Genomic DNA, 12,558 nt, shown 5'->3' with positions numbered 1-12,558 from the left:
GCAGGCTCACGGTGTCTCACAGAACAGGTTTCCTCTTCATCGTGGTGTCATTGCTGTTGCATGTAATGTTTCCTCCAAAACAAAAAGAAGGAAACAAACATACTTGTTGTATAAAAGCCATGATATCCTGGAGCATGTAGCTTCCTGGGATTGCAGGGAGGTACCTCGACGCATCGCAGCTGAGTGCTGCCTGTGAGGCACAGAAGCTTTTACACAAAGGTAACTGCAGCAAGAGATGAATGGTTTCCTTCACTGCGCCTTACCCTGCAGCCAGCAGAGCCTCACTGCACAGGCTGAGCTGTGGGAGTAGCATGTTGTGGCAGCAGATTGTTTGGGCCTGTGAGTAACTGCACTGGCTGTTTTCTAGAGTTGGACGTTGCTCTGTGTGAAGTGGATTAGTAACCATTAGCCCTTCTGCCCGTGGCAACTTCATAACCACACTCATTATGACCGTGGATCACAATTGGCCAGCTGCAGTCAGCTGATCAGGGAGCTCGCTGTGTTTCCACACACTTTAAAAGCCCTGGGCTCTGCAGTAATTACCCAAACCACAGGAAAACTGACCCGCTGTTTGGAAAATAGAAGGAGGTGTAAATTCAGACTCCACAGGAGGAAACAAACTGCCTCTGCAGGGCTGCATATATCCACTAAGTAAACACATCCAGTGTGCAGTAAAGGGCTGAAGTGAGGTGGCCTTCTGCCTCTGATGGCTCATGCTGTACTCAGGTGCCCACTGCACTCTGTTTGAGATGCTTAAAGGGACAGCGAGCTGACGCCTGCAGAGGCTGGAAGCTTCTCCTGGTGCGGAGAACACGAGGAGATTAGATGTGTCCACCATCACTGAGCTGCAGATGCTGTCAGTGAGCCGCTCAGTGTGCAGAGCAGCTGCTTCATCAGAGAGATAACTCCACCCACCCGGCTGCCGAATGTTTCCATGGTGACGAGTGTAATCTTCTTCTTTAACATTCTTCCCCCTCTCCTCCTCCTCTCCTCCCCCATGATTCCTCCCCCTCTCCTCCACCTCTCCCTATGATTCCTCCACCTCTCCTCCTCCTCTCCCTATGATTCCTCCCCCCTCCTCCACCTCCCTATGATTCCCCCCCCTCCTCCCCTCTCCCTGATTCCTCCCCCCTCCTCCTCTCCCATGATTCCTCCACCCCTCCTCCCCTCTCCCTATGATTCCTCCCCTCTCCCCACCCTCCCTATGATTCCTCCACCCCTCCTTCTCCTCTCCCTATGATTCCTCCACCCCTCCTCCCCCTCTCCCTATGATTCCTCCCCCTCTCCTCCACCTCTCCCTATGATTCCTCCACCCCTCCTCCCCCTCTCCCTATGATTCCTCCCCCTCTCCTCCACCTCTCCCTATGATTCCTCCACCCCTCCTTCTCCTCTCCCTATGATTCCTCCACCCCTCCTCCCCCTCTCCCTATGATTCCTCCCCCTCTCCTCCACCTCTCCCTATGATTCCTCCACCCCTCCCTCTGATTCCTCCACCCCTCTCAGACCTGGATGACCCAGTGATAACGATACATCAGAGTGTGGGTGAAGCAAAGGAGCAGTTCTACTTTGAGCGGACAGTCTTCCTGCGCTGCGTAGCAAACTCCAACCCTCCTGTCCACTACACCTGGAGGAGAGGCAGGGAGGTGCTGTCGCAGGGCTCAGACTCTGGGGTGGAGATCTACGAGCCGTTCTTCACACAGGTGAGAGACACATTTTCATCTCATCTTCAATGAAGCGTTTTAGTTCATGACATGAAGCTGTCGCTGTTGGCAGCATCGGGTCTGTGGGAGGAGCACAAGAGTTCATTAAAAAGAGACGTTAGAGCACAAAAGCAAAGCTCGGTTTGAACAGGTACAGGTCAGGTTTTACAGCTCGGCATCGTCCGTCCTGCCCGAAGTCAGAAAGTAGCCTCCAACAATGGTGCTCCACAGCTGTTTCTGCACACAGGGCTAGCACACCTAGCAGAAAAAGTCACAGTATTGTCCCAGATGTTTTAGGACACGGTGTTGTACAGAGCTCTGAGACAGGGAAACTTGTGTCCTTGATGTTGTCGTCGTGTTAACTTCATGCTTATTCAGGATATTTACAGCTAAATCGTAGGCAGCAGATGTTTGCAGGTGTTGTGTTGTTGTTGCAGAGTGTCAAACGTCCTGAAATGACTGCATTTGAATAGGAATTATTCTGATCCTCATGCCTCGCTGTGTTCCTGCGACGTGGTTCGCACCACCCTCAGTGACAGCACACACCTCTGATCTCAGCTCATCTCCCTGAACACCTGAATGCAGATTCACTGAGTGATTGATCAGTGTGTTCAATACAAATGATCAGTTTGTCTTTGAGTCTCTAACAGTCGTTTAACGTAATCCTTTTCACAAGTTTACCTTTTGATGAGCTTACAGACGTCAGCTTATGATCAGCAGGATGGGAGAAACACTAACAAAGCGTTTAGTTTAACGCTGCCATGATTCCTGTTGTGTCCAAATTACACATCAGCCCTCGCGTGTTGGACAGACGCAGACTTTTCTAAACTTCCTTTTTGTCTTAATAATCTGCAGCAACTAATGTGTTTAGAAGGAAGTGAACTGAGCTATAAATGCGTCTCCACAGAGAGATTCAGTCATTTAACTGTGACACAGACTCCAGCAAATTATTCTTCCTCATTTTGTGTTTGCTCCCCTTCCACAGAGCTTCATCAGTGAAAGTCTTTTTAGTTCCAGCCTGGTTTTCTTTTTCTCACTCAGTCCTCGGCTGTGGCCAAAAATAGCTGAAAGTTGGATGTTTTTAGCCTCGCAGTGACGTGCAAAGCACCACTGATTTCTACAGCCTGGTGAACAAATTTGTTTATTGGCTTGATGGAAAAAAAACCTTAAAACTTGCCATGAAAACAAAAATCTTGGCAGATAAACCAGATTGTGATTCCAGTTCTGAATCCAAATGTTCTGTGTTCAACAGTTGGGAAAGTCATAGTTTAAGCCTCATCCTCTTCCTCCTGAGGATTAAAACCTCTGCAGATGGAGAGTCCAGATTTGCCTTTTTTCCCTTTGGCCGAGGTTTGGATTTAATTTGGAGCAAAGGGAAGCCAGCCAATCAGGCGGCTAGTTAGTGGGCCGTGTAATACCGCGGCGGAGATAACATTCACGGCAGATTTGAACGCTGTCGACTGTAATGCCTTCAGCCCAGAGCTCACCGACCGGTTAACCCCTCCCCCCTCGCTTCTCATGGGCTGTAATGAGAAGCTTATCTCCTCCTCCTCTTCCTCCACAGCCAAAAAGTTGGCTGCCATCTTTGCACAAACATCCCATTTAAATGTCATCTAATCTCATCTCATCTGTCCGTGAGGCGGAAGGCAGCCTGGAGGCTGCCAGTGGAGATAACAGAGATTTGGCAGTGAGGTGGAGACGGGAGGAGGAGGAGCGCGAGAAGCAGGAGGAAGAAGGATGAATTTGCTGTCTGTCAGTTTACTGTAATTATAGTTACACGTCACGAGCACAGAGACATCTCCAATTATTTGTACTGCTGCGTGCACATCTGTGAGAGAAACACAACAGCAGCTGCTGTTCCCTGGATGAGCTTTAACTATAAGATGTCCCGTTAATCACCTCAGTGCTGTTTGTGGAGGACATGCATGTATTTCACTGTTCACTTATCTGTTATTGAAAGGTTTAGTTTGAGTATTAGACGAATCAGAGCAAACATAAGATAGTAGTGAAAAGAGAATCAGAGAGGAAACACCACGGCTGCATCAGCAGAGAAATGTTTTTGATGTTCGGAGCTGATCCTGTGTGACCGCAGGTGTTAGACGCGTGGCACACACCTGTAAGAGCTGAAACAGGTCCAGTGATGTACGTCTATGTTTCAGGGAGAGACAAAGATTCTGAAGCTGAAGAATCTGCGGCCGCAGGATTACGCCGACTACACCTGCTTCTCCTCCGTCAGGAACGTCTGTGGCATCGAAGACAAGAGCGCCCACTTCACTCTGAGCAACAGGACAGGTACACAGAAACCCACAGAGCTTCACCCACAGTACAGAGATCAGCCGTGCTTTTATCAGTAGCACATTCATGTTGTTTTTAACCCTTTAAGACCGACCATAGAACCAAGTCCGCCAGAGCTTATATTATATTTTTACATGCTGTGGAGCCATTTTTGGGAGCATTTCAGAATCAGAATCAGAATCAGAATACTTTATTGATCCCTGGGGGAAATTATTTTTTGTTACAGTGCTCCATTATAAACCAACATTAAGACAAGACAGACAATACACTAACTAAGAATAGTACAATATATACATATATATACATACATACATAAGTCACTCATAAATAAATAGCTGGAAAAGAAACATGTGTAGTTATAGCAGCAAACAGTGTGTTAAGTGGATGCGTTGTACAGGGAGATGGCCACAGGCAGGAAAGATTTCCTGTGTCGTTCAGTGGTGCTTTTCGGTAATCTCAGTCTCTCACTGAACGTGCTCCTGTGACTGACCAGCATGTCATGGAGTGGGTGGGAGGTGTTATCCAACATTGTCTTTATCTTGGACAGCATCCGCCCCTCCGACACCACCTTGAGAGAGTCCAGCTCCATCCCCACAACATTGCTGGCCTTACGGATTAGTTTATTGAGTCTGTTGGCATCTGCGACCCTCAGCCTTTCAAGTTGCTATACAGCAATACAACCATTAGAGCCCAGATTTTAATAATATGTCTGCATTAAGTGCATAGTAATTACATAAATTGCAAAAAAGTGCAATAAACTACAAAAAATTTAAAATCGTTTTTGTTTTTTTGACATATATTTCTAGAAATTTAAGAGGCTTATCCCTCAAAACTGTAAATATAAAAAAGTTGCACAAAATAGTTTCCCACCACAGGAAATTTATTTTGTGTGTCTTCATGGTTTTATTTTTGAAATACACCAATTTTTATATACTGCAGGACAAACGAAAATAAATATTATACTGCAAATTTGCAAAAAAGCAGCATATGCATCAAAATAAACTATTTCCAGCAGTGCAATATGAGTCCTAAGCATCCCAGAAACGACACAGAAAGTCATAAAGTCAAACATAACTTTTAAAAAGACCAGTATAGGCTCATGAGGCCCTGATGGTAAAAAACTGCATTTCTGCAAAATGATGTCACTTCCGGTTTCGGGCAGGTCATGGCGGACATGCGATAGTTCGCGCTGATGGACGTAGGAAGTGTTACAATCAGCTGATCGGATCGGCAAAGCGTGTTTCTGGAATATTATGTTTTTGTTGCTGCAAGTGCTTTTTATGCAGTTTTTATGTGGAAGGAAACTGTGACCGAGGACAAGCTGATGGCATAAGATGTAAGTACAACTCCTCCGGCTTCATATGCAAGAAAAATTATTGCGCTAGCTCACGTGGTTGCAGAGCTACCGGGATTTTAAAATAGTTACGCAAAACAAAGCGTGCCCACTCTGACCGGCTTTAAAGGGTTAAAGACTTCATTATATAAAGTTAGTTTTAATGCTTGGTCCCCTGAGTCGTGGCAGATGGCCCCGCCCCTCCCTGAGCCTGGTTCTGCTGGAGGTTTCTTCCTGTTCAAAGGGAGTTTTTCCTTCCCACTGTCACCAAAGTGCTGCTCATAGTGGGTCACATGATTGTTGGGTGTTCTCTGTTTTCTTTGTCGTGTCTGTTGAACCTTACAACGTGAAGCTCTTGTTGTTGTGATCTGGTGCTGTGTAAATAAAAGTGCACTGAACTCTGCAGCAGTTAAACACAGACAGTACCATTAACCTTTTAGACTAATAAAAATGGAGCTTTTGGTTTAGCTGTGCACTGAGCTTCAAACGTGTCTCCAGGAAATGAGCCGTTGGGGCCAGCCTCACGCCGTCAGCTGTAGTCTCTGTCCTGGAGGGCGCCACTTGGATGTAGCGGCTCGATCTGCTGCTTGACGTGTGAGAGTACTCACATTTTTACAGCCTGGCGTTGCTTTTCTGCATGTTTCGTTGTGAGTGCGTGAGACTGCGCCTGTGCGTGCACGCCGTGATGGTAGAAATGCAGCTGTGCGAGGCGCCGTCGCAGATCTCTTCTTCTCTTTTTAAACCTAGTTGTGTACTTGTAATCTGTGTGCGTGCAGTCACATGGACGTTCTTCATGAAAGGTTTTCCTCTGCTCGCTCAGGCTGCCGCTCTTGACCGGTACAGTAGATCCCACCGCCCCATGGCTCGATGGGATTTACATGATGTCAGCTTAACAGAGGTCGACTCAGCTATTTTTACCTCCCTCGTTATTATTTCTGCATTTAGCTGCTTTTCTGCAGCTTGTGCTGTGCAGCTGGTGGAGGGAGTTGCTGCCTTTCTTTTACAATAAAAGCTTTTATGCTGTGTTTCAGCAGCTGGGGGCTCCATCACTATGGATTATTGAAGCATGAGAAGATATTTAAAAGCTTTCAAAGTATAAAAACATGTAAAAATGACAGCCACGTGCCTGTGAAGTGGCCAGCCCGGCCTGAAAAAAGCTGCATTTTATACAAATCTCCTTTCACACATTTTTAGAAGAAAAAGAGTTAAAAGCTGCTGTTATCCATGTCTCACAGACCAGTGCATTATGGGTAACTGAATCATTGATTGTGGAGACATCCTGTTACAACTTGTTATTATAGAGAGTGTGTAACTTCACGTGTGTCTGTTTACATGAGTGAGCCTCTCTGTGGGTCATTGTGAGGGCGTCACAGTCGTTTCAGTCTGGTGGTGTTACAGACAGAGCTGAATAAGATGGATATGAAGACAGAGAAGGACAGTAAAGCTTCAGTGTGATGCTCAGGAACGTCAGAAGTCTCTATACCAGAGGTGGGAATGACATTAGAAACACTGCAACTAGGGCTGGGCCATATTATACCGTTCACGGTAATACCGGTATAATGTTATGCAACGATAGGAAAATGAAATATCGCGATAGAATGAGTAAAACGCGCATGCGCAGTGTCTTTGTTTTCATACGCACATGGCCGATTGTTGAGTGAAACAGATGAACCAGAATTGGTTTGTAAAAATGGTGCAACTTCAGTGATGTGGAACTGGTTTGGTGTTTGTCCGTCAGATACACGACAAAGCACATTTTTTTGCAGAACATGCAAGCGGCCGTTGTTATTGTCGTATTTGTCGGACTAAGATGCTCTTAAATATGGGAGTAATCTGGGTCCTAAACTGTCTAAATTCTTTCATCTTTAATAAAACGATCAGCATTGCTGCTTTACCAGGTGTAACAATTAAGTTTAACTTCCAGGCATCCATGAAAACAAAATTTATTACATTTAACGGAGTTAGAAGTTAGCAGGAAGCTAGCGGAAGTTAGCTCGCTAGTTTCGCTAGTTACCTAAGCATGATATAGCATGTTCTGACTGAGAGATTTCTGAAAAAATTCAAACGTACAGCTCTGCTATCACGTCCAACATAAATGAAGACAGGAAACTAAACAGCAGTGACGTTTGTAGGGTTACTGAAGTTGGGCTAGCTGGTATATAATGATGTGCTACGTGATCGCTAGCGACACAGCTATGTTAGCATAACATAAACAGTGAAGCTGAAGGACGAACACTAACACTTTTCCACTTATAAAAGTTAACGTTAAAGTTCCTGATAGCTTTAACGAGACAAATGCAATCGCATGGCAGGATGCTGTAAACGGACCAAACTTCAGTCAGGAGAACAACTGAGATAATCCATCCACAATACGAGGTTAGTCATTAATATACTGCAACAACATGGGAATAGAGCAGCTGCCAGAGAATTCAACATTAATGAATCAATGGTACAGAAGTGGAGGAAGCAAGAAGAATGAGTTTAATAAAGTTTGATTTATCTGACTGCTTTGTTTCGCTTAATGTGTCTTATAATCCCGTGCACCTTATGGTCCGAAAAATATGTACTGCACACTGCAGTTTAATGTTGCAAAGCACCTCTTTTTAACTTCAGTGGATATTATACATGGTTATGCTCAGGATATGTCAGCCCATTTCTACTGGAAATGCCTTTTGGTTAAACTTTCAGCAAGGAATTTGCATTTGCACTGTTACATTTTTATAAAGCTTTAATGTACATAAAAACCAGCTTCTTGTTTAAGTGGAAATAAATGGAAGGTTGTCTTTTTGCGCTAGTAATGTTGTGGAGTTGTATTTTGTCTCGCATCAATTATATCGTCAGTTATATCGTTATCGCAAATTTTCAAATATATATCGTGATAAATATTTTTGGCCATATCGCCCTGCTCTAACTGCAACAATGCAAACAACAGTCATGACCAGTTTTCCAACACAGTGAAAGAGTCGTGACAGTCACAGCTGAGAGGGGATCCACAGCCTGCTGCCACAGGTCGTCAGGAAGCAACACTGTGTGCATCACATTTACACACAGCTGTTACACACTGATGACAGCAGCGCTATCATTACTGTCTTAGCCATGTGATAACAGACTGGAGACTTGCAGCATTAATATTTATGGCATCAGTTTAACACTTAGCTGTGATGAAAACGTTGCTGTGTTGTTTAGTGTGGGACGACAGGAAAGCAGCATTGTTGGTATTTACAGTGATGCAAATGATCTAATCTGATACTTAAACTTCAGTTTTCTTCACCTTTAAAACCATGTTTTCATTTCTTATCCTGTGTTGTCCTGATACTGTTGTTCTTTGGGTCAAATTGCATGAATACACATATTTGTTTGCTAAAAATCAAATGCAGAAGCTGTGGGGAATGTTCAGAGTTAAAACACATAACATAAGTGAGTAAAATAATGTCGATTGTTTGAATTCTGAAGTAAAATAGTTGCTTCCTTTGTTGACATGTTACGAAATTGTGACCTGATTGAAAATCATGTAGTTTTTGGGATTCTTCACATTTGTAACTCGATTGAAACGTTTTGACATTGTGGAAGGTTTCTTGCTGACTTTGACTTCCTCCTCATTTCCAACCCTTCCATCTCCTCCTGCAGCTCCTCCATCTGTCAAGCTCCTCCTGGACGACCCCCTGGTGGTGAACGCCGGCGAGACGATCACTTTGGTCTGTGTGGCATCGGGCGGAGACCCTCATCCCAGTTTAAAATGGATGAGACCCGATGGGCAGCAGCTCCCCAGACGGAGCGTGGTCAAAGGGGGCACGCTGACCGTTCCTGCTGTTGCTATTGACGACGGTGGCGTCTACAGCTGTGTGGGGTCCAACAACGTTGGGAATCCCGCCAAAAAAACCACCACCATCCTGGTCAGAGGTAGGTAGAGCCCGACATCACCGAACGTTTGATCCTCGAAACATCTTGAAAAACGAGTCTTTGTCTGTCTGTGGAAACATCCGCAGCTCTCTTTGTAACACCCAGATTTAAAACAATGACCTGCAACAGTCAGATTTCTGTTCATGCATAAAGAGCTGGCTGGTGAACAGCTGACATGGCCCCTCCCCTCACACTGTGACAGAATGAGCCTAAGTGACTGGTCCCAAAGTGGCGTGGACTGGGTTGACTGGGATTTATCTCTGCTACAGTCTCATGTGAGCACACTGGTCTCACTGGGAACTGGTTTCAGCTCTGATGTCTGAAGTCTGTGTGCCTCTGACAGTAAAAGAACAGCGCTGCCATGTTTAGATTGCACGGGCTGCTGCAGAGTCGGCCCGACACATCAGCAGAGCAGCATTTATCTGTGCAGAGAGACTCTGAGTGCTTCAGCAGCTCCTCCTCCTCGCTGTGTGTCGTCCTGTCCTGCAGTGTCATGATGAATTGTTCTCAACTTCATCAGCATGTTTCAAAGTTTGGATGACGCATGCTGTCCGGGCACTGACATGGTTTGAAGAACATTAGCAGATCAGACTGAGCAAAAGTGCACATTTGGGTTCATCTGTATGTTCCTGGTTTTGGTTCTCTGAAGCTGTTTCACTGTAGACTTTGTTCAATCAGGTTTTAACACAAAACATATTAAAGTCGAGCAGTCATTATCCAAATCAGCATCAGTGCATTTATCCTAAAACAGTTCAGTCCGGGTCACCGATGAGAGGATACGTTCTGCAGCTGTACACATGTGTATGACTACATTTGGATAAATTCTGTTCTGTGATTTGAGGTTATGGATGTTATCTGACTGCAGGCATGACTCACAGACACGCGAGACGCACCATTACTCCAATGAGTGTCCTTTATTATTTTTCATCCCCGCCCTCACAACAACCCAGCACAAAGGTTCCTACCTCTTAACATTTACCTGATACCTGCATCTTTCTTGGCCTTAAGACAACAATTCTGATGGCTAAAGATCCAAACGGGACACAAAAAAACCCAAAACATTTACCTGATACTACAAATTACAGAAAACCTGAATGCCACCTGAAGCAGTCAGTTATTAAGGTGGTACAATCTGGAGTTTAAATAGAGTCCATTTGTTTGGAAAGAGGGAGTCAGACAGTCAGCAGCTCATCAGATCATTGGTAGCTGACAGTTGTTCTGGTGATGGCTGGTTCTGCTGGTGCAGACTGGTGATGGCTGGATGGGCAGAGTGCTGAGAAACCAGCTCAAAGTCTTTCTCTAAGCTATGTTGGGAGAATCTTCCACCATGAACTGGTTGGACTGGTCGGCTGACACTTTGAGAAAGTCTCATATAAAAACAAGTGTGTGGAACAGAGCTGCCGAGCCTCCAGCAGCACTCTCTGTGTCTGTGTCCGGATTCCAGACAAACATTAATTAGCTCCTCTGTCACACTCAGCTGATCTCAGTTCAAAAACATTTGATGAGGAAAAACATATCGACATTCACTTTCTTAGAAAGCACCGGAGATCGTCCCATTTTACCTTTGAAGAAAAGTCAAACATGAACCATCACTGAGCCATGGGACTGTACCTGTACCCACCTGTACATTAGAAACCCATGAACACGTTCAGGTGCTGATGTCAGTGCCAGAGGAGGGTTCAAACTCTGCACTCCCTGACCCAGCAGAGCAGTAGCCCAGTTTGTGCAGGGACCTTTTCCTTACATGGTTTAAACAAAGAGGACCTTTGATTTGAAATTTGCTGGTTTGAGAGGAGTGGCTTCTTCTGTGTTTTGCTGTGGCACTTGTTTTGTTCTGTGTTTGCTGGTTTGATTTAGTTAAATATAGAAAGATGCCGGAGAAACAATAGTCTGGAAGGTCTTGTCAAAAGACACAACTTTGTGTTTGTGGAACACTGACGTGTTCCTTTGAGAACAGTATGTTTTCTCTTGTGCATTTCCTCCCTCTGTCCAGTGGAGTTTATTCAACTTCATGAGTCATCTCAGTGGGTGTATGTGTGCGCTGTTCCTCCCTCCGTGAACATGACTACCGTCACGAAAAACACCCAACTATTCAGTTCAAGAGAAAAGCAGTGAAACGTGTCAGGTGTTGTCATTGGCACCGTGATGGTGATTGTGCGCCACACTCATCGGCAGACACACTCACTGCTCATCAGTGCTGCAGCTGACATCTCCCTCTCTATACCGCATCACAGTGGACGTCCGCTTTTTTAAGGGCTTCAGTTCCTAAAGTTATTTTCTCCGTTTCAGGAAATCCTCATAGACTCAGTGTGGAAGAGTGAGCCAGGCCAAGCAGCAAGAGGAGGTGCATCATGACCATAAACATTTGATTTGGACATAAATGAAAAAAGCACTGCTGCATCAGTGGATTGTGTGCATAATTAGTTTTAATTAGAAAGAACTACTCATCCCATGAGCCATGATCCCACAGTGAGCGGCTCCTTTTGACATGTGATCCTTTTCATTGTGTTTGACTGAGTTTGTATGGCTGTGTGCTACGTACAGCTGCTGAGACAGTACAATGATGCAGTACCAGTTCCCTGTGAGTGGATCACATCATCAGGTGTGATAGCTTCCTTGTTAATAACTGTGAATTCCTGGTAGTTGACTGTGCATCGCTAATATTATGTCTCAGCCGCACAGGATAAGTAGCTAGCAGGGGTAGCGTTTGCTAACGTTAGCTGTGTCACCCTGGGTGAAATTTGACCAAACCCCCCTCAGCAAGTGTCACCTGTCAGCAGCTGTAGCGGCAACAGCATCATGCTGAGGCTAAAAGACTAAACTTCACCTGTAAACGTGCTGAACTGTAATACACGGTCCTTTCCATCTTTAGCTGCATAAAATGTGCTGATTGTTCATTGGCTACTGTATCGTTTGCACCTCCACTTCACATGCAGTCTTTTCTGCTAACAGGCTGTGAGCAGGATTCAAAGGATTTCTCTTCCTCTTTACAAGTTTCCACTGGTGACTCAGGAGTTATCCACTCAACCTCTCACGAGTGTCCCTGTGGGGAGAACAAGTGCAGCCACTCTGCTACAAGTGATACTCAGTACACAGAGTTACAATCAGTTATTGCCTCATCCAGCAGATGATGATGGATGAGAAGATTTCCCAAGCTTGTACAGTGTCAGGTCGAGCTTTATCCAATCTGAGAAGGCTTTGTATCCAGAATGACTTCATACAGGTGTCAGGCGTAAACCAGTGCTTTGTAACTGTTTCTTTGCTGATGTGAATCCAGCAAATCGCACTTTGGTTTGAGTTGGTATTAAGAAGATAGAATAGAATTCAACT

At 45.1% G+C, this 12,558-nt stretch overlaps 1 protein-coding gene across 2 annotated transcripts in view; it reads left to right on the top strand.

Annotated features, from left to right (window-relative positions):
- LOC120744580 (MAM domain-containing glycosylphosphatidylinositol anchor protein 2-like) overlaps positions 1 to 12,558 on the top strand; it is a 138,164-nt gene that overhangs the window by 61,565 nt on the left and 64,041 nt on the right. For both annotated transcript variants that reach the window (XM_040049074.1, XM_040049073.1), the window contains exons 4-6: positions 1,504 to 1,700; positions 3,860 to 3,992; positions 8,956 to 9,228. In XM_040049074.1, coding sequence (XP_039905008.1) covers positions 1,504 to 1,700; positions 3,860 to 3,992; positions 8,956 to 9,228 — 603 coding nt within the window. The remainder of the gene's footprint in view (positions 1 to 1,503; positions 1,701 to 3,859; positions 3,993 to 8,955; positions 9,229 to 12,558) is intronic.

Source organism: Simochromis diagramma, unplaced genomic scaffold, assembly GCF_900408965.1.
Source record: "Simochromis diagramma unplaced genomic scaffold, fSimDia1.1 OVJJ01000426.1, whole genome shotgun sequence".
Lineage (NCBI taxonomy): Eukaryota > Metazoa > Chordata > Actinopteri > Cichliformes > Cichlidae > Simochromis > Simochromis diagramma.
The sequence above is the reverse complement of the archived record's forward strand: the minus strand, read 5'-3'. Positions and strand labels throughout refer to the sequence as shown.